This window comes from Pseudorasbora parva, chromosome 25 (genome assembly GCF_024679245.1).
Source record: "Pseudorasbora parva isolate DD20220531a chromosome 25, ASM2467924v1, whole genome shotgun sequence".
Classification (NCBI taxonomy): Eukaryota; Metazoa; Chordata; class Actinopteri; order Cypriniformes; family Gobionidae; genus Pseudorasbora; species Pseudorasbora parva.
Window position 1 is genome coordinate 4,149,517 of NC_090196.1, and position 20,892 is coordinate 4,170,408.

The 20,892-nt window shown below is 40.4% G+C and overlaps 7 protein-coding genes and 1 pseudogene across 7 annotated transcripts; all 8 read right to left on the reverse strand.

Annotated features, from left to right (window-relative positions):
* Positions 1-1,268: 1,268 nt before the first annotated feature.
* Positions 1,269-1,758, reverse strand: LOC137064860 (histone H2B-like). The gene has a single exon (XM_067436393.1). The coding sequence runs from the start codon at positions 1,706-1,708 to the stop codon at positions 1,334-1,336; it is 375 nt and encodes a 124-aa protein (XP_067292494.1). The 5' UTR covers positions 1,709-1,758; the 3' UTR covers positions 1,269-1,333.
* An 883-nt stretch (positions 1,759-2,641) lies between these two features.
* LOC137065192 (histone H4) lies at positions 2,642-3,111 on the reverse strand. The gene has a single exon (XM_067436778.1). The coding sequence runs from the start codon at positions 3,089-3,091 to the stop codon at positions 2,780-2,782; it is 312 nt and encodes a 103-aa protein (XP_067292879.1). The 5' UTR covers positions 3,092-3,111; the 3' UTR covers positions 2,642-2,779.
* Positions 3,112-3,390: 279 nt separating this feature from the next.
* LOC137064909 (histone H3-like) lies at positions 3,391-4,231 on the reverse strand. The gene has a single exon (XM_067436462.1). It carries the CDS (start codon positions 4,205-4,207, stop codon positions 3,797-3,799), a length of 411 nt encoding a protein of 136 aa, XP_067292563.1. The 5' UTR covers positions 4,208-4,231; the 3' UTR covers positions 3,391-3,796.
* A 6,787-nt stretch (positions 4,232-11,018) lies between these two features.
* On the reverse strand, positions 11,019-18,922 carry LOC137065242 (histone H2AX-like; annotated as a pseudogene).
* On the reverse strand, positions 12,942-13,594 carry LOC137064995 (histone H2B-like). Its single transcript, XM_067436557.1, has one exon. The coding sequence runs from the start codon at positions 13,574-13,576 to the stop codon at positions 13,202-13,204; it is 375 nt and encodes a 124-aa protein (XP_067292658.1). The 5' UTR covers positions 13,577-13,594; the 3' UTR covers positions 12,942-13,201.
* Positions 14,096-14,815, reverse strand: LOC137065176 (histone H4). The gene has a single exon (XM_067436755.1). The coding sequence runs from the start codon at positions 14,792-14,794 to the stop codon at positions 14,483-14,485; it is 312 nt and encodes a 103-aa protein (XP_067292856.1). The 5' UTR covers positions 14,795-14,815; the 3' UTR covers positions 14,096-14,482.
* On the reverse strand, positions 16,821-17,357 carry LOC137064864 (histone H3). The gene has a single exon (XM_067436402.1). The coding sequence runs from the start codon at positions 17,328-17,330 to the stop codon at positions 16,920-16,922; it is 411 nt and encodes a 136-aa protein (XP_067292503.1). The 5' UTR covers positions 17,331-17,357; the 3' UTR covers positions 16,821-16,919.
* A 513-nt stretch (positions 18,923-19,435) lies between the features above and the next one.
* On the reverse strand, positions 19,436-20,212 carry LOC137064853 (histone H1-like). Its single transcript, XM_067436384.1, has one exon. The coding sequence runs from the start codon at positions 20,160-20,162 to the stop codon at positions 19,566-19,568; it is 597 nt and encodes a 198-aa protein (XP_067292485.1). The 5' UTR covers positions 20,163-20,212; the 3' UTR covers positions 19,436-19,565.
* Positions 20,213-20,892: the final 680 nt, after the last annotated feature.

Sequence of the window (20,892 nt, forward strand, 5' to 3'; positions counted from 1 at the left end):
ATTGGGATAATGAGAAAAAAGGCAGACATTTACATTTAATACAACCATTGGTAGGTAGAGGAAGGAATTCAAGTGGGAGAAGGAAGGAAGACTGTATTATTTCTAGACTAAGATTGGGACATACAGGTCTTAATTCAACAATGCATATAATAGGAAAGCATCCCACAGGTTTATGTGAATGTGGAATTGGAGAAACAGTGGAACATGTACTTATTAATTGTAATAAATATACAGAGGAGGCATATAATGCCTCTGATTCATTACCTACAGTAGATGGAGGCAGTGCTCTTATTAAGAATGCGAACCGCCAATAAGCCCAAGAAGAAGAAGAAGAAGAAGAAGAAGAAGAAGAAGAAGAAGAAGAAGAAGAAGAAGAAGAAGAAGAAGAAGCAGCTCTCCATCATCTCCCATTCAGCCGAAACACAGTCAAGAATGAGAGGTCTCGGATTCTTCCTGAGTCATCATAATCATTTTCTTGAAAAAAAAAAAAAAACTGTTGATGTATATTTTGGCCAAATAATACAGAAAAGATGCTACAAATCCAGTTTTTTTAGATATCTCTTTATGAACGTAGGACTATATATTTAGGTACAGGTAGTGAAGCAATAAAGCACATCACCACCAGACATTTGTAGCAGGTGCTCACAGGACACTTATGCAAATAAGTTATAATAATAATAATTTAAAAAAAAAAAGATTAATCTTTTTTAATGTCTTTTTTGTGCTAACTTATTAAGAGTAGTACCAAGAGTATTGATCAGTATCAGTGAGAATAACTACACCCATCCCTAATAAGACAATAACATATTTTGATAATTGGTTATTGTTCATTGATTAATGAATGGAAATCTTACATTTCTATATTCATACTTTGTTAACACTTTACATTTTATATATTTAGAATTTAATAGGGGTTCGTATCGATTTGTATTAGTAGAAAGGTTTTACAGCAGAGAATGAAATGTTTAAGTGTATGAGTTTTGTGGATTTCAAGGTTCTGGACGAAGCACATCTATCTTCATTCCCCGGACTAAAGGTGAGAAATATATTCAAATAAAGGTGGACGAGGTATTTTGGTCGTTATGACGTAACGTACCCACCACGTTCCAGCGATATGTCATAACGTCAACACGAATTACAGGAATCACAGTTACGTCGCTGGAACGTTATTCGGTACGTCGCTATGACCCGGTCACTTCTTCACAACGTAAGTGTGTTAGCTGGAAAGGTCACTACAATCGTGTATGGTTCCGAAAACGGTTAATAGCTCTTTAAACGAGAACATGTGTGGCTCTTAAAAGAGCCTTTGGGGTGGTTAAGGTCAGAGCACAGCTCACTTGGAGCTGGTGTATTTGGTGACGGCCTTTGTGCCCTCGGACACGGCGTGTTTGGCCAGCTCTCCGGGCAGAAGCAGACGCACGGCGGTCTGGATCTCTCTGGAAGTGATGGTGGAGCGCTTGTTGTAGTGCGCCAGACGAGACGCCTCACCGGCGATGCGCTCGAAGATGTCGTTGACGAAAGAGTTCATGATGCCCATCGCCTTGGAGGAGATGCCGGTGTCAGGATGAACCTGCTTCAGCACTTTGTACACATAGATGGCGTAGCTCTCCTTCCTGGACTTTCTGCGCTTCTTTCCTCCCTTAGCGGCGGTCTTGGTGACGGCCTTCTTGGAGCCCTTCTTAGGCGCGGACTTCGCTGGTTCAGGCATAATGATGCTGAAGAATCAATGTGAGCTCGACGGGAGCGATTCAGAGGGATTTATTCACCGCCTTATGCTAATTTACAAAGAGATACGGGCCGAACCCATAAAATGTCATTGGACATTCGTTGCATCGCGAGAGGAACGAGGGCCAATCATGGACGGCCAAATTTTAGCCCCGCCTACCGCTTTATGTTTGAAGGACAACCACGCACAGACTCCGTTTTCTTTGTTCATTTCCCGCTTTTTTGCTTTAATAAAAGTTTGAAGACTAATATTCTGTAAGATAATGTTATAATATATATATTAGAATAAAGAAATAGATTCCTTTTTAAAAGTAGATTTTGTACCAGAAATTCCCTCCTACATAAAAGCCCCTTTATTAATAAATAATAATACGTTTTATTTGTAACGCACTTTATATTAAAACTGAAAAATGAACAAGTAACAAATCAAATCAATCAAAAGCTCTGCTAAAAGGGTGGTTTTTAAGACCATGTTTAAAAGCAACCACACATTACCACTAACATTACATTTTTCATTACATTTTTTTCCCTTCATAATTCTTTAAATCACTTTGAATTGCAATTGACAGTTATCTTCTCTGAAATACACATTAGAACTCAAATGTAACTATCAGCCAAAAGCTGATTTCAATGCAATTCTACGGCATAATGATTTGATAGAGCGCCAATATATTCTTCGCATAACTTACACATTTCTGTTATTCAGAACAGTAGTTTATGTAAAAGGATATATAACCATAAGAACCCGGGCCAATTTCTCTTTGTAGGAACATTATGGGGCATATAAAACAGGCTTAATGAACCACTTGTATTATGTTCCTGCAGCTGATTTTGAAATACAACACCTCCCTTGCAAAATATCTGGAAGGCTATTTATGATATTGGCACTCTATGAAGTGTTTGTTTCATTGGGCATTTATTTTTCAGTTCAAAAATATATATATGTATTTTACAAATTCCCAGCATTGATGAGATACGACTCTTTATGCGAGAGAGTGGGTGGCTCTTAAAAGACCCACCCGTTGGGTTTGTAGTTTCTCTTGATTTCAGGCGTTTAACCTCCGAAGCCGTACAGGGTGCGTCCCTGTCGCTTCAGCGCGTACACAACATCCATGGCGGTGACGGTCTTTCTCTTGGCGTGCTCGGTGTAGGTCACGGCATCGCGGATAACGTTCTCCAGGAACACCTTCAACACTCCGCGGGTCTCCTCGTAGATCAGACCGGAGATGCGCTTGACACCGCCGCGGCGAGCCAGACGACGGATGGCCGGTTTGGTGATTCCCTGGATGTTATCACGCAAAACTTTACGGTGACGCTTGGCGCCCCCTTTACCGAGTCCCTTACCACCTTTGCCTCTTCCAGACATGTTTACTAGAGCACTTCACTCGTTCTCAAGATAGAATTGAATAAACATTGGGCGTTCAATGGAAGCCTTTTACCTTTGCTTACAGGACCTGACAGAAACCACCACCGCGTCACATGTGATTCGGTTCAAACCCTGCCTTTCATATTCAAATTCAGGTTTCATAAAATAATTTTCACAAGTCATATAATTTACAGTCGTACTGGTTAATAATGAAAGTTACTTTTCCACAAACTCACCAACAAAGAGGGATGCGTTATATAACAATATTAAATTAAAATTATTAAATACACGGCCCGTGCTATGCCTGTGTTTGTGCATTTTAAGAGATTTAATTTACCTTTTAAGTAACGGAAATTCAGAAAACACCGACAAAATGTACGATTTAATGCTTAAAAAGCAGGATTGCAATTAGTTAGTTAACTGCAGCTATTAAAATGTTTCAATGTAATAAGACAGATTGCATTGATTTAGAACTGATTTTCAAATTAAATGTACAGCATATGCTATTCAGAACCACATTCTATGAACTTAATTTATTATTCTCGTCACCGTTTCAACTATTAACCATTCACCTAATGCATTGGGACCCCATAGTTGTAATTTCGTTATTTTCAACATTTCTTTGAAAAGCTCTCTACAGTGTAATTTATGTGGCTCTTAAAAGAGCCTTTGGTGTTTGATAAAGCGGCTGAAACAGATGCGGGTTTAGGCGCGCTCTCCGCGGATGCGGCGGGCCAGCTGGATGTCCTTGGGCATGATGGTGACTCTCTTGGCGTGGATGGCGCACAGGTTGGTGTCCTCAAACAGGCCGACCAAATAAGCCTCGCTAGACTCCTGCAGGGCCATGACAGCGGAGCTCTGGAAGCGCAGATCCGTCTTGAAGTCCTGAGCGATTTCTCTCACCAGCCGCTGGAAGGGCAGTTTGCGGATCAGCAGCTCGGTGGACTTCTGATAACGGCGGATCTCTCGCAGAGCCACGGTCCCGGGCCTGTAGCGATGGGGCTTCTTGACGCCGCCGGTGGCCGGAGCGCTCTTACGGGCGGCTTTAGTGGCGAGCTGCTTCCTCGGGGCTTTGCCACCGGTGGATTTACGAGCGGTCTGCTTGGTTCTTGCCATTGCTGTAGTTTGGTTCACTCTCAGTCCTTCTAGAGCTGAAAATAAATATTTGCTTCTAACATACACGCCTGTTTTTAAAGCAATTGGCTCGTAGTGTCGAGGGTGCAGAGACGTGTGATTGGCTGATATGTGACGTGCGTTTATGACTGCTAGCCAATGATTGCGGGTTTCCTCTTTTCAAACAAGCGGAGGGTTTCCCGCTCAATGTGCTTTGTTCTTAGCCTGGTTAAAACCAGACCGTTCTCATTAAAAGCTTGCAGGCCTATCCAATGTTATTGAAGCCACTAAGAGTTTTCATAAAACAGTATTATTGTTTTTCTCCACTTCCTGCGATAAAATGTGTTCAGTTCAGTGTTCAATACTAAAATGTGATAAAGACATCTTCAAAAGTTCAAAAACATTGCAGTTATGTTTGCATGTGCAGAATACAAAGTTTTTGCAGATTCCATTTCCCATTGTATTAACTGACCTACAAATCTGCATGCAGACACCCAACTTTGCACATTAATTTATAGATTTAACACCCAGTCCTGACCCAGGAGGAACATGTTCAATTCCAACCAGTTCCAACACACTTTCCTGGACGTTTCTAGACATTGCTTAGCTGGTTCAGCTGAGTTTAACTAGCCTAGCTAAACTTTGCGGGACATTTGCCTTGCCATTAGCGCTTTACATTACTTGAATGTGATTTATCAACAGCGAGTACATCTTAAAATACAAAGCTCATGACAAATAAAAGTTCCAGATGGACAAACATTAAATACATAAACCACTGTGAATATCTTAAAAGGAACTAGAGAGAAGCAAACGTTGAAGCAGGGTTTACGTTTTAATTAGTTGTACAGCTTGAAGTGTAAAGCTTGTTCTCATAGACAGATATGGGCCTGTTTATGAATTAAATTAATTTGCAATTTAATCTGGTGCAAGCAGGGAAATTGAGTATTAAAGACTTTCCATATTATCCTGTCCTCCCCTCTAGTGGACAGCATTAATTATTACGGCCTTCATTGCTCATCAGATAACGCCAGTCAATGGGAGTTTTTGGGAAATTAAGTCTGACCACCAGTTAGAAAAGATATATAAGCGAATCAGACCAGTCTCTGAAGGTCTGAACTGAGTTTGGTGAAGCATTGAAGTTCTCATGATATTAATAATAAATAATAATAATGGCTTACTCAGGCCAACATAATAGGTAAGAAAAACCAGAGGAACATCGCCCAATTCAGTATGTAATAAAATTGTAATAAAACTAAAAACATTTTAAAGGTATGCCGTGATCTTTAACCGGCATGATTTTAATTAATCCCAAACCCTTCTAATTTTGTCAGTATTAATTAATGTATGTTTACTGATTTTAGCTTCAGTCTTTTCTGTCTCTTTTCACATAAACTGAGTAGGCTATACCTGCTTTCATAAATATAATTATATTTCTATTCAATTTTCAAAATTATTTATACATCACACGCCTACCTGCCTGATGTAAATAAGACGAGAGTGGTAAATGTCACAGACATATTATCATGGCATAGTTCAGCCTACTATTGATTTTTATTTCCACTTCCCTTTTATCCAAGGAGACGGAACAATTTGCACAGTATTTTTTTTTTTTTTTTTTTAGTTTATGGGATATAGGCTACATCAGACCACTTCTTAAAAAACCCACATTAGACCCAGATGTTATTGACAACTACAGGCCCATCTCCAACCTCCCTTACCCCTCTAAGGAGCTAGAAAAAGTTGTTGCTGCACAGCTTCAGGTCCATTTTGAGCAAAACAATCTATATGAGAAATTTTAGTCTGGTTTCCGCTCAGGACACAGCACAGAAACAGCTTTGGTCAGGGTCACAAACGATCTAGGCCTACTGATGGCGGCAGATGCTGGTTCCCCATCCCTTCTCATCCTCCTGGAGCTAACTGCAGCTTTTGATACTGTTGATCATAACATCCTCCTTCACCGTGTACATTCCACCATCGGTCTCTCTGATTCGGTCCACAACTGGTTTTCTTCTTATCTCACTGGGAGAACTGAATATGTTGCTTTGGGAGAAGCTACATCCCTCTGTCACACAATGTCACTTGCGGTGTCCCTCAAGGCTCAGTGCTCGGCCCCACCCTGTTCATACTCTACATGCTCCCCATTGGCTGTGTCATCAGCCGACATGGGATTTCTTTTCACTGGTATGCTGATGACACTCAACTTTACCTCTAGTCCAGGCAAGGTGACTCATTTTGGAGCCAAAAATAGAACTAATTGTAAAAGATTTTTTTTCAGCTTAGATCGTTTCTATGAGGTGTCCAGAACAACATACTAAAAGCCAGTGGAGTGATTTTAGAATGGGGGTGATATGGTCGTATTTGTGCATCCCGTGAAGATCCTAGCAGCGCTGGCGTTTAGGATCTTATAAATAGCGTTTTACAACAGACTAATTGTAAAATAATATTTTCCAGCTTAGATCTTTTCTATGAGGTGTCCAGAACAACATACTAAAAGTCCTAAGAAATCCTAGTTGAGGAAATATGTTAAATTCTCATCATTCCGAGATGTGTGCTAGTAAGGCCAGACAACAATAGACCCCAATGGGGCTATTTTTTTTCCTTTACTCTTTTCAAAGTAAGACTTTATACAATGAAAGTGTCCATGAAAAGTAATTTTTTTTTGTATTACAAGTTTCTTTGAAAATGAATTTGAATATGTAAATGAGCTATACACTAATCGAATAAAGACTACCCAAAATATACCTGCATAGGCTCAATTTTTTCCTTTGCTTCTACCACAACAAAACTTTACCCAATGAAGGTCTACATAAAAAAGTAAAACATTTTGTATTAGAAGTTTCTTTAAAAATGAATTTGAATATGCAAATTAGCAATATACTAATCGAATATGCCCAAAATACTCCCTAAAAGGCTTATTTTTTTCCTTTACTCCTATCACAATCAAACCTCACACAGTGAAATTAAACATGCATGAAAAGTAACATTTTTGTTTTCCAAGTTTTTTGGGAAAATCTATTTTAAATATGCAAATGAGCTCAACGCTATGCCTAATTGACAAGGTACAAGTAGAAAAAACAGGGGCCGGCTTTAGTAAGTTAACCTATGCATAAACACAATACATTTGTAGTCCCTTGCCTCAAAAGACTTACACTCACCTAAAGGATTATTAGGAACCCCATACTAATACTGTGTTTGACCCCCCTTTTGCCTCCAGAACTGCCTTAATTATACTTGGCATTGATTCAACAAGGTGCTGAACTGAAAGCATTCTTTAGAAATGTTGGCCCATATTGATAGGATAGCATCTTGCAGTTGATGAGATTTATGGGATGTACATCCAGGGCACAAAGCTCCCGTTCCACCACATCCCAAAGATGCTCTATTGGGTCGAGATCTGGTGACTGTGGCGGCCATTTTAGTACAGTCAACTCATTGGCATGTTCAAGAAACCAATTTGAAATGATTCAAGCTTTGTGACATGGTGCATTATCCTGCTGAAAGTAGTCATCAGAGGAAGGGGACATGGTGTTTATAAAGGGATGGACATGGTCAGAAACAATGCTCAGGTAGGCCGTGGCATTTAATCGATGCCCAATTGGCACTAAGGAGCCTAAAGTGCGCCAAGAAAACATCCTCCACACCATTACACCACCACCACCACCAGCCTGCACAGTGGTAACAAGGCATGATGGATCCATGTTCTCATTCTATTTACGCCAAATTCTGACTCTACCATCCGAATGTCTCAACAGAAATCAAGATTCATCAGACCAGGCTACATTTTTCCAGTCTTCAACTGTCCAATTTTGGCGAGCTCGGGCAAATTGTAGCCTCTTTTTCCTATTTGTAGTGGAGATGAGTGGTACCCGGTGGGGTCTTCTGCTGTTGTAGCCCATCCGCCTCAAGGTTGTGCGTGTTGTGGCTTCACAAATGCTTTGCTGCATACCTCGGTTGTAACGAGTGGTTATTTCAGTCAAAGTTGCTCTTCTACCAGCTCTATTTATTCAGCCCATTCTCCTCTGACCTCGAGCATCAACAAGGCATGTTTTTCCCTTTTTACACCATTCTTTGTAAACCCTAGAAATGGTTGTGAGTTAAAATCCCAGTAACTGAGCAGACTATGAAATACTCAGACCGACCCGTCTGGCACCAACAACCATGCCACACTCAAAATTGCTTAAATCTCCTTTCTTTCCCATTCTGACATTCAGTTTGGAGTTCAGGAGATTGTCTTGACCAGGACCACACCCCTAAATGCACTGAAGCAACTGCCATGTGATTGGTTTGATTAGATAATTGCATTAATGAGAAATTGAACAGGTGTTCCTAATAATCATTTAGATGAGTGTATATTGACCGTAGGAATTGAATGCCCAATCTTGCCTCCAGTTTCTTTCTAAATTTTTTTTTTTTTTTTTTTTTTTGCAAACAAGCCTTACCTAATGACATTCCCCCACAGATATCATCAGAAGAAAGTCAGAATAGCCATATTAGTCATTAGTAACATGGTGAGATTAAATTTGGGGCTGGTAGATTAACAAATTATTGGTATTGTAGGTAAGATTATGAGATTACAGGCAGAAGTCATTCTTACCAACTAAATGATTCTCAGAAGACAGATGAAAACCCAGATAGGCACACTTTCCAGACATTCCAGCTCTTTAAAACAATTTTGCCATTTTGCAGTTAGCAAGTATTTTAGACCAGGCAGGCCACACATCAGACTTCAAATTATATTGAGCCTAATTTCATTGCTGGACAACACTTTGACATCTTTTTCAGGGAGAAATGGAGAAGTGTAAAAGATGTAATGAGTCATTCAGTGATGAAAACACATGGGTTGTAAGGACATACAGTATTCAATAAGTGTGGTGCTTGTGTGCATATTCAAAGTCATTTAAAAAGAAACTTGTTATACAAAAAAGTTACTTTTCATGTATACTTTTACTGTGTAAAGTTGTATTGTGGTTGGAGTAAAGGAGAAAAAAAGCCTATTTGGGTTTATTTGGGGCATATTTGATTAGTGTATAGCTCATTTGCATAGTATAATTCATTTTCAAAGAAACTTGTAAAACAAAACAAAAATTACTTTTCATGTGTACTTTCATTGTTTAAAGTTTAATTTTTGGTAGGAGTAAAGGAAAAAAAAATGTTTGTTGTCTGGCCTTACTAGCACACATCTCGGATTGATGAGAATTTAACATGTTTCCTCAACTAGGATTTCTTAGGACTTTTAGTATGTTGTTCTGGACACCTCATAGAAAAGATCTAAGCTGAAAAATATTCTTTTACAATTAGTCTGTTGTAAAACGCTATTTTGCCTGGACTACTCAGGACAAGTTCATCTCCCTCTTCTGACGTCACACCATCCACTTTGATCACTTGCCTAGATGAGATAAAGGTATGGATGAAGCAAAACTTTAATAATAATAATAATAATAATAATAATAATAATAATAATAATAATAATAATAATAATAATACATTTTATTTATAATGCACTTTATATTAAAAATCTGCAGAGGCTGCAGGGTATTCATAACAGCGCTGCTAAGATCTTCATGAGGATGCACAAATACGACCACCCCCATTCTAAAATCACTCCAATGGCTTCCTGTGTCGTTCATGATCGAGTATAAGATCTCTCTTCTTACCCACCAGTGCATCCATGGTGACACCCCTCCTATCTCAAGGAACTCCTCACCACACAAACTTCCACACACAACCTCCGCTCTATTTCTCTGTATCTTCTTGGAACTCCCTCGACCAAACTCTGTACTATGTGAGATCGGGCCTTCTGCTCTGCAGCAGTCTGTGGAATGCTCCCCTGACCCCACAGACTGTAAATGCTTTTAAGCGTGATCTTAAAACCCACCTTTCAGAGCTTTTAATTGATTTGTTACTTCTTAATTTTTCAGTTTTATTTACTTATTTATTTGTTGTTGAGTGTTTTAATTATGCAGCACTTTGAGATTTTGCTTAATATAAAGTGCATTATAAATAAAATGTATTATTATTATTATTATTATTATTATTATTACATCACGCTAAAATAATCTGTCATACTGTGGCTGACATTAATGGGGTCGCTTGCAAATCACAACAGCATGAATTACGTGACCAGCAACATATTTCTGCTTCAAATATTGTGCGTAGTTAACAGTGTGTGGTGGTTTCAGACGGTTTTTTTTTGTTTTGTTTTTGTCAGTTCCGCACTCATATTATGCTGTGTGAAGAAATCTTGTTGAAGGGATTTTATGATTAAAACAAGAACAGATATATGCTCACTTAATTTTGCATCTCAAGTAAATGTATCTTCATTTAAGTATGTTTATGTTTATTTTTTACAATGCATGCAATATTTTTAGAGCCCTGTGAAATCCATTTTCTTATTTTAATGGCTAAATTAAATTTCAAAAAGCATGTCTTTATATATATTTATATATATAATATATATATATATATATATATATATATATATATATATATATATGGACATATTGTGTTAATTTTTTCTTTTCAAATTTAGTTTTTACTGCTTTTGGGTGAACTGTTCATTCATGCGGAGCCCCTAAATGGACCTTTGCAAAAAAAAAAAAGTATATATATATATATATATATATATATACACATACAGACTTTCACATGCCCACAAGAAATGTATCATTCACTTGATGAGAAAATTAAAGAATTTAAATTATGCAAACTATCCTTTTACATGAAGCCCACGGACCCAGTACTTTGATTTGTTCATCCAAAGTTAGACAAATGCTGCATTAACTGGTAAATATACGTTTAATTTAATACCCCGACATTTAATTTAAAACATCATAAAACCTTAAATTGTAAATGGTGAAATTAAGACTGAAAATCTTAAGGCCAACAGAAATCCTGCTAGTTATTGTAATGTTTATAAGCAAGGGTGCAAATTATTGGTTTGATCAATTTATAATCCTCCCATGACCTTAAATATTAACAATGTGCCCTTAAGGAGATGAAATGGGTGGCTCTTAAAAGAGCCTTTGGGTTGTAAAAACAGTATATGATCTGTTTATTTGGATTTGGCGGGCTTCTCGGTCTTCTTGGGCAGCAGCACGGCCTGGATGTTGGGCAGCACGCCGCCCTGAGCGATGGTCACTCCGCCCAGGAGTTTGTTCAGCTCCTCATCGTTGCGCACCGCCAGCTGCAGGTGACGGGGGATGATGCGGGTCTTCTTGTTGTCCCGAGCGGCGTTTCCAGCCAACTCCAGGATCTCAGCGGTGAGATACTCGAGCACAGCCGCCAGATAAACCGGAGCACCGGCACCGACGCGCTGAGCGTAGTTGCCTTTACGAAGAAGCCTGTGAACACGGCCGACGGGGAACTGCAGTCCCGCTCTGGAGGAGCGAGTCTTAGCCTTTGCTCTGGCCTTGCCACCGGTTTTGCCTCTGCCGCTCATTTTCCAAACCAGATGCTCAGTCGAAAGCAAACGTGAATGAAACTAAAGTGCTTGTCTTCACGCGGTCTTTAAAGGAGAGTGCCAGTCGCTCATTGGTTTAGAATATGACTTGATTTCAACCAATCACTGAACTTCCCTCCAAATCCCAACCCCCCCTCCCCCTTCTAATTATTGCAACGAGTGTGACTGTTTATTTTAAAAGAAGAGATGAAACTATTTAAATATTAGTGGTAGATTCATTCATGGATTTCTAAATATTAATTTAACGATGTGTTTTTTTTCTGTGTGCACACATTTTATATGTAAAACATTTAATTCAAATTATTCTGAAATATTCTGAAATATCAGGACACAAATGTGCATAATGACATGACATGAGCTGATACCTTACCAGACTCTACCTTACACAGAAAACTTTATACCAATTATACTTTTTCAAGGGCACAGTCTTATCGCTCTCCCTGGGAGGGGAGCTTCTGATTGGTTCACAAAACTCGCAAAGTAAGCAATTTTCCACACATGGACAGATAGCAGGACATATCTCTAAAGTAGGTAGACTGGTCATCTCCCAGTAACTAGTTTTGCATCACTTGTGACATCATATGCCACTGACCAGCGTCTCCAAGTCTGGCTTCGTCTGCAGAAATGTAGATCTCCAACATAAGGCATGCATAGATGTGGCACACACACTCATAGAACTCGTCACGCAATAAGTCACGCACACAACTAAAACTCCAGTGAAAACTGGATTCTCTCAAGGTTGAGAACATCTTGACAAGGTTTTTAAGGATCATTGTTTTTTATTTTGTCTTGATGCAAATGACCCAAATACTGAAGCTTAATGTTGAACTAGATGCACATTTAGAAACTGTCCTTAACTTTGCAAATATTACCAGCAAATCAGATTTCTTACTAGATTATTAAAAGAACCCATTTGGAAATTAAAGTTAAGTATTGCGTGAAAATCATAGACGGTGAAAATGCATGTTTTAATCTGAACGTGTGACTTGGCAAGCCTGCAGTTTTGTTTTGTTTTTTGCCATTAAAGATGGATGAGCTGATTGCTTGGAAGACCAGAAGATATTTTAAAGAATGGGAGAAGTTAGGGTTTCCACTTTCTCATCAAATGTTATGCTAGTCTCACACTACTTTGCTTAAATATTTAAATAGCATTAAAAAAAAAAATCATAAAAAAAAAAAAAAAAAAAAATCAACATTTGTTGTTGTTAGGCTGTTTGTTTTTGTGACCAGATATATTGGGTATGGGTTATTCTGTGATATGGAGTAATTATGCATCTGTAAGATTTTGTATAATTTATTAGCAATTGTATATAATGACAAGCAGAATCAGATGTTTCTAATACATATCTCAAGTTTCACATTATTGGACATTAAGTATTTAAACGGTAACAGAATTATGATTTTGATCAAGCACCTTATTTAACAGACCATTAGTGCAACAAAAGCTATAAATACGTGGCAAACATTAAAAGCTCTTTAGCTGAGAAGATGCGTGGCTCTTAAAAGAGCCTTTGGGGTGGTTAAGGTCAGAGCACAGCTCACTTGGAGCTGGTGTATTTGGTGACGGCCTTTGTGCCCTCGGACACGGCGTGTTTGGCCAGCTCTCCGGGCAGCAGCAGACGCACGGCGGTCTGGATCTCTCTGGAAGTGATGGTGGAGCGCTTGTTGTAGTGCGCCAGACGAGACGCCTCACCGCCGATGCGCTCGAAGATGTCGTTGACGAAAGAGTTCATGATGCCCATCGCCTTGGAGGAGATGCCGGTGTCAGGATGAACCTGCTTCAGCACTTTGTACACATAGATGGCGTAGCTCTCCTTCCTGGACTTTCTGCGCTTCTTTCCTCCCTTAGCGGCGGTCTTGGTGACGGCCTTCTTGGAGCCTTTCTTAGGCGCGGACTTCGCTGGTTCAGGCATGACGCTGGAAATGAGTCAATGTGAGTCAGGAGCGATACAGAGGCATTTATTCACCGGCATATGCTAATTTACTATGAGATACCGGCTCTTCTGATTGCCTGTTTTCATTGGCCAATACCAAAAAATTGTATTTCATTGGACAACTCGTAGCATCACGAGAGGAAAGAGGGCCAATCACGGGCGGTTAATTGATAGCCCCACCTATCGTTTCATAGTTGAAGGACAACCTCTGCAGTCCGCACAGAATACTTTTCCTTTGTTCGTTTCCCGCTCTCATTACATTTTGAAGAAAAAAATAAAATTCTGCATCACAATGAAATCCCCTTAAAAATTGTTTCTTATACCTTAATTTATCTCATACACAAAATCCTCTTTCAGTCCTGACGTTTTATTTGTATCCAACAATTTGCATTTGTATTGTATTTGTGTCTGGTATGGCCATACGCGATTCCATTATGGTACAATGTCGCCTTGAGGCAACACACAGTTTTTTTGTTATTTACTCTAAAACGTTTGATGATGTTCTTGAAAATACTTCTTCTCTAACCAGTGAAGGTGACTCGTATTTTTGTGGGTGATTAACTGGACGGCAATGAGTTAAAATTTGCCTTTTTATTGGAGAAATTATGGAGCCATGTGACCTGCGCTGAAACAGCCTGCCGGTCAGTAACCCCCCTTTTTTTTGGTTAGTATTTGAGTTTAAATTCCCCGAAGGGTTTGACCAATAAATTGGGGTTATATATATGATTAAAAACAGTCTGAAATAGATTATGTTGACTGGAAGAAACACGTGGAGAATAACGTGATAAAACTACATCACCAGAATCAAAGCGCCAACTCTTTATGCGACAGTGTGGGTGGCTCTTAAAAGAGCCGTTGAGTTTGAAGTGTCTCGATTTCAGGCGTTTAACCTCCGAAGCCGTACAGGGTGCGTCCCTGTCGCTTCAGCGCGTACACAACATCCATGGCGGTGACGGTCTTTCTCTTGGCGTGCTCGGTATAGGTCACGGCATCGCGGATAACGTTCTCCAGAAACACCTTCAACACTCCGCGGGTCTCCTCGTAGATCAGACCGGAGATGCGCTTGACGCCGCCGCGGCGAGCCAGACGACGGATGGCCGGTTTGGTGATTCCCTGGATGTTATCGCGCAAAACTTTACGGTGACGCTTGGCGCCTCCTTTACCGAGTCCCTTACCACCTTTGCCTCTTCCAGACATGTTTACGTTAGTCAAAAGACAGCAACGAATAGAACAGACACGCTAGAGGGAGGCAATTTATATTTGCTTAAAGGACCTGACAGAAAGCAGCGTCGCGTCACAAGGCAAAACGCACTCCCCCTCCTCTCGAATGTAGTTCGAGCACAAAACAATGTGATATAACCAAAACCCTAATCCTGATATAACGGGTTTATATTTTAATAGAACGGACTTTAATATTAAAAACAGAAGTTGTATAAGATTCGTTTGACAAATATCATTTTATCACCGAGAAGGGGAATGATAACATTTAATAAATTCATTGCATCATAACAGGATAGTTGTGTGAAATTTCTGTTTTAATTAAGGGGGGGGGGGGGGGGGAATGTAAAAAGGAGTTATGATGGGAAATTGAATCGTCCTCATCTTTGTTCTCTCAATGGCACCCACAACTTTTGTAAAGGCTTTTTATAATAACACGAGATTACATTTAAACGTATAGACTTTGTACACATCTAGGGTTGCCACCTTCAATACAGAAAAATAAGGGACGCCTGCCGGTGGCCACACCCCTCTGGGCCACGATGACGACAGTCCCGATGGTGTGCCAGTGCAGTGGTCGTATATCATAACTTAAAACCTAATTTGTGTATATATATATATATATATATATATATATATATATATATATATATATATATATATATATATATATATATATATATATATATATATATATATATATATATCTTAAGATTGATACCAGTGGACATTATAATAGGATATCTGCTATTGAAATCAGTGTGAACAGATGCACTCAGTATAATACACAGCTATGACAATGAAAAACAAACTCAGCTGCTGTAACCTAGAGGGGAGTAGGATAAGAAATTGCTAATTAACTCGAGTAATTTTATAGTGTTGTGAACAAAGATTTTGACTAAAATATTTGTCATTGTTTGCAGTAACACCATCCAAACAGTGAAACCACACCTAAATAACTGTAAATGATATAATATCTACAATCATTTCTTATTTTAATAAAACACTACACAACATTTTTATTTTTGGTAAGTTAAGTAAATATATTTATGTATTATTCCGTTTTTATAGTCTATTGTTAATTCTATAGTATTGGATGATGCAATTATAATTTGTTAAGCATAACAAATAGTTGTTTATTTTATTCCTAAAAGGTCCTATTTTGATTATATATATATATATATATATATATATATATATATATATATATATATATATATATCATCTCTTATTAAAGTAATGCTTGTATCTGACTATAGCCTACAACTTAACCTTGATAAACAAATCATACCATAACATCATTAATGTAGCCAACATTATTAACATTATATCTTAATAGGCAGCATTTATGAAATCTAACGTTATCAATCAAAAAATTGAGGTGATAAAAAACAAAACAAAACATAACACTGTCTGCCTCAGGAGATGTTTGAGGTCTGAAGAACTGTGCGACAGTGCTTTGATTTCGGTGAGCTCTTGCATTTAGTGAATGTTGCTCTCCCGATGCATGCTGTCTCACATGTGACAGGCCAGCGTGCGCCACTGAAAACACTCGCCGACAAATAATTATTGTGCAACTGGCTTGGTATTCATTGCCGCGGACACTTTCCAGCCAAATATTTATTTCTTCCCACTCTCGTCTGTACCTCTGCATCCGCTTGCGTTTCTGCTCTGAAACTTTTACAGCTGGACGCGGAGGTATTTGGACCTGCCTCCGCCATCGTTTCAAATGGATTCTGCCCATATAGAAGAACCTATACCTCTTCTGGCTCTGATTGGCCGTGATTCACGACCCGTGAACCTGAAACAAACCAATCAAACAAACCAACGACGGCAGCGACCCAATTAGGGGCAGAATAGAACGTGTCTTCACACAATGCGGGTGGACCTATGTAAAATACGGGACAAATCGCGTCCCGTATTGCTTTGATACGGGACGCGTCATTTTTCCTGAAAATACGGGACGATTCCGTATTTCAAGGGACGGGTGGCAACCCTATACACATCTTTAGAGTTAACATTGAAATTGTCTCGTTCTGTGTAACTTTGGTGGCTCTTAAAAGAGCCTTTGGGGTTTGATGAAGCGGCTGAAACAGATGCGGGTTTAGGCGCGCTCTCCGCGGATGCGACGGGCCAGCTGGATGTCTTTGGGCATGATGGTGACTCTCTTGGCGTGGATGGCGCACAAGTTGGTGTCCTCAAACAGGCCGACCAAATAAGCCTCGCTGGCCTCCTGCAGGGCCATGACAGCGGAGCTCTGGAAGCGCAGATCCGTCTTGAAGTCCTGAGCGATTTCTCTCACCAGCCGCTGGAAGGGCAGTTTGCGGATCAGCAGCTCGGTGGACTTCTGATAACGGCGGATCTCTCGCAGAGCCACGGTCCCGGGCCTGTAGCGATGAGGCTTCTTGACGCCGCCGGTGGCCGGTGCGCTCTTACGGGCGGCTTTAGTGGCGAGCTGCTTCCTCGGGGCTTTGCCACCGGTGGATTTACGAGCGGTCTGCTTGGTTCTTGCCATTGCTGTCGTTTAGGTTTTCTCTCTCTCTCTGTCCTTGCTTGGCGCTTGAAATGCTGCTTTTAAAGCATTGGACCGCCACGCGCTCAATAGTGTTGAGGGTGCAGAGGCTTGTGATTGGCTGATGTGTGACGTGCGCTTTTGACTGCTAGCCAATGATTGTGCGTTTCCTCTTTTCAACCAAGCGGAGGTTTTCCCGCTCAATGTGCTTTGTTCTGTTTACTACTTTGCTCTTCAAACCAGACGGAATCAGCGCGCGCAGAATTCCGCAGAAAACTTCGCCGATTTCCGCAGATTGTAGTGTCCGTCATTTGAGAAGCACAATCTCACAAGGGATTGCCCGTGGTAGTAGGCTGCGCTTATTGATGTAAAAAAAAAAGAAAAGTGAGTGATATTTTAAAAATAAAAAGTCTAAAACAAAAAAAGACCATGGAGGAGTTAGGAAAACGTCACATATCTACAAAACAGCTTATTTATAGCTATTAATATAAGTTAATTGATTTACTTCGGTTGGTATTTATTTATTTTGCACTACTGTTGAATGATATGAAATTGTTTATTTAATGTTTTGTCTACAATACAATTGAGCAATATTGTATCGGTCTTTTTAATGGATGTAGCCTCCAATAAGAGATCAAGCGTTGTTCAAACAAACAAAACAAAAAAACTTGTTCTATTTGGATTAATTAAAAGTTAAGAATGGAATATTTTATAATTTATTTGTAATGCTTTGAGTTCCAATATTTTTAGTAACACGTTTAAAACCATTCCGCAGATTTTGATTATTAATTAGTATTAATTAATGTGTGCTGAATTATTAGTAATTCAGCACACACACACACACACAAAAAATCCATATTCCGTGTGGCCCCATAATCTCTACACTTGCGTTGTTTAATTGAATTGTTCTGAAATCAAAAATCATTATGGCAACAGTTTTGGGATACCGGAAGTGTATGAAATCGAGCCAAAAGTTGGGGGGAAGTAGGCGCTCGGTGGAGGAAGAACAGTTGCACATATGATTTCTCTAAAAGTCATTTTTCTAAGGTACTGCGTTTATGGGTTCACTTAATTAGGTGCTCTCTGAGATGATATGGGTGGCTCTTAAAAGAGCCTTTTGTTTTTCAGAAATCAAACTTAATTCAGCTTATTTAGATTTGGCGGGCTTCTCGGTCTTCTTGGGCAGCAGCACAGCCTGGATGTTGGGCAGCACACCGCCCTGAGCGATGGTCACTCCGCCCAGGAGTTTGTTCAGCTCCTCGTCGTTGCGCACCGCCAGCTGCAGGTGACGGGGGATGATGCGGGTCTTCTTGTTGTCCCGAGCGGCGTTTCCAGCCAACTCCAAGATCTCAGCGGTGAGATACTCGAGCACAGCCGCCAGATAAACCGGAGCACCGGCACCGACACGCTCGGCGTAGTTGCCTTTGCGGAGAAGCCTGTGCACACGGCCGACGGGGAACTGCAGTCCCGCCCTGGAGGAGCGAGTCTTAGCCTTTGCTCTGGCCTTGCCACCGGTTTTGCCTCTACCACTCATTTCTGAAAGTAGTCGCTAGAACTTCGTTAAACAGAATGAAAGCCGAGCCGCCACACACTGGCTTTAAAAGAGAGTGCCAGTCGCCCATTGGTTTAGAGTCTAATACGATTTCAACCAATCACTGAACTTCCCTCCAAAGCCCAACTCCCTCCATAGCGTATATTAAGTATACAAGTATATTAAGACAGACGTTTATACTATTAAAACATTTTATAGAAAATGTATATAAATGGATAACAGAATAAGAAAAGTGAATAAAAAAGGGGAAAGTAGATCCTAAATACTGATTCAACAATTCCCCCCTTTCAGCTTTGATGCTGTACAGTATTACGTTCCTATTGTAGTTTCATCAATGCCTTTATTGTGTGGGGTTATCTGTAACGTCACAGTTCTCCAGCAGTTTTGTGTTAAATATTCTATTTGTACTGTGATCACTGCCGAAACCATCATACGCCTTTTGGCAAATTGTATTAACTTCCGAAGTGTATTAAAATGGTTTAATCAACTTTTTCTATTCAATTTAGTTACTTTATATATAAAAGTATAGTATAATTGCTTCAGATAGCATGGGTATAAAGTTATGAGGTCAAAAGACACATCATGGCTCCTTTCTCAGAAGAGAAAATAATTTTCCCCGTTTTGCTCTTTAGTCAGAATTGGTGGGTGGCTCTTAAAAGAGCCGTTGAGGAACAAATAGTGGACGTTTATTTCTTTTTGGGAGCTGCCTTTTTAGGCTTGGCGGCTTTAGGCTTTGCCGTCTTGGGTTTAGCCGCCTTGGCTTTCTTGGGGCTCTTGGCTGCTTTCTTAGCGGCTGCTGGCTTTTTAGCCTTCTTGGGGCTCTTCGTCGCCTTCTTAGCGGCGGGCTTCTTGGCCTTCTTGGGCGATTTCTTGGCTGCAGGCTTCTTTGCCGCTGCGCTCTTGGGCTTCTTGGCGGCAGCGGGTTTCTTGGCCGCGGGCTTCTTCGCTTTAGGAGCCGCTTTCTTGGCTGGCTTCTTCTTGGTCTCGGCTTGCTGCTTGTTGAGCTTGAATGATCCCGAGGCGCCGGTCCCTTTGACCTGCACCAGGGTGCCTTTAGTCACCAGGCCCTTGATGGCGATCTTGACGCGGGAGTTGTTCTTCTCCACGTCGTAGCCGCTGGCGGCGAGAGCTTTCTTCAGGGCGGCGAGGGATACGCCGCTCCTCTCCTTGGACGCGGTCACAGTCTTGACGATGAGCTCACCGACGCCTGGACCTGCTTTCTTGGCTTTTGCAGCGGTCTTCTTCTTGGGCGCTTTGGCCGGGGCTGGGGCGGTTTCTGCCATCTTTCTCTGAACTGAACGGAACGGAATACAAGTCTTTCAACAAGGGCTGTTGTTCTGATTTCAGCAACGAATGACGGCACTCGCGCGGGGCTGTGGCCTTAAATAACGGGTGAGAACCTTATAGACTCAACCTGCCCGCTCGGTATCTGTGCGCCTCCACGAGCCTCTCACGCGTGTGTTTTCTTCTCTTACATTTGTTGTAAAACTGGAGCGGTAAAATAGTTTGTCGCAGTTAAAACAAAGTGGACACAAAGCAGAGGATCTGAGCTTTCATTACAGACTAAAACACGCCAGTAGTAAATGTGTATTTTGCCTCCATCGGATCAAACCCAAGGCGAGCTTCAGCCACGGGGAAAAGCTGCGTGTAAATTTGATGGTTATTTTAAGTGGAAAACTTGCTAAAAACCCAAACGTGTCCTCGGTGTGTCCAGCGAACAGTCTGAAATTTACTTTTATGAAATGATCATCAGCAAGGGCACGAGGAGGCTTTCATACAGCTGTTGTTTTGGGCAGCTTGAAGCACACGAACACCATCCGGAGGATCGGAGTCACTCTGTCACTCTCTCTGGACAACAGATGATCTGTCCTATACATAGCCTACATACATACATACATACATACATCTGATCACCCAAGTGTTAATGTTTTAACTTGTTAAATATACGTTTTCATAAGCTGATTTACATCATATCACGTAGGCTAAATACAAATAATCGTCATATTTGTTTCT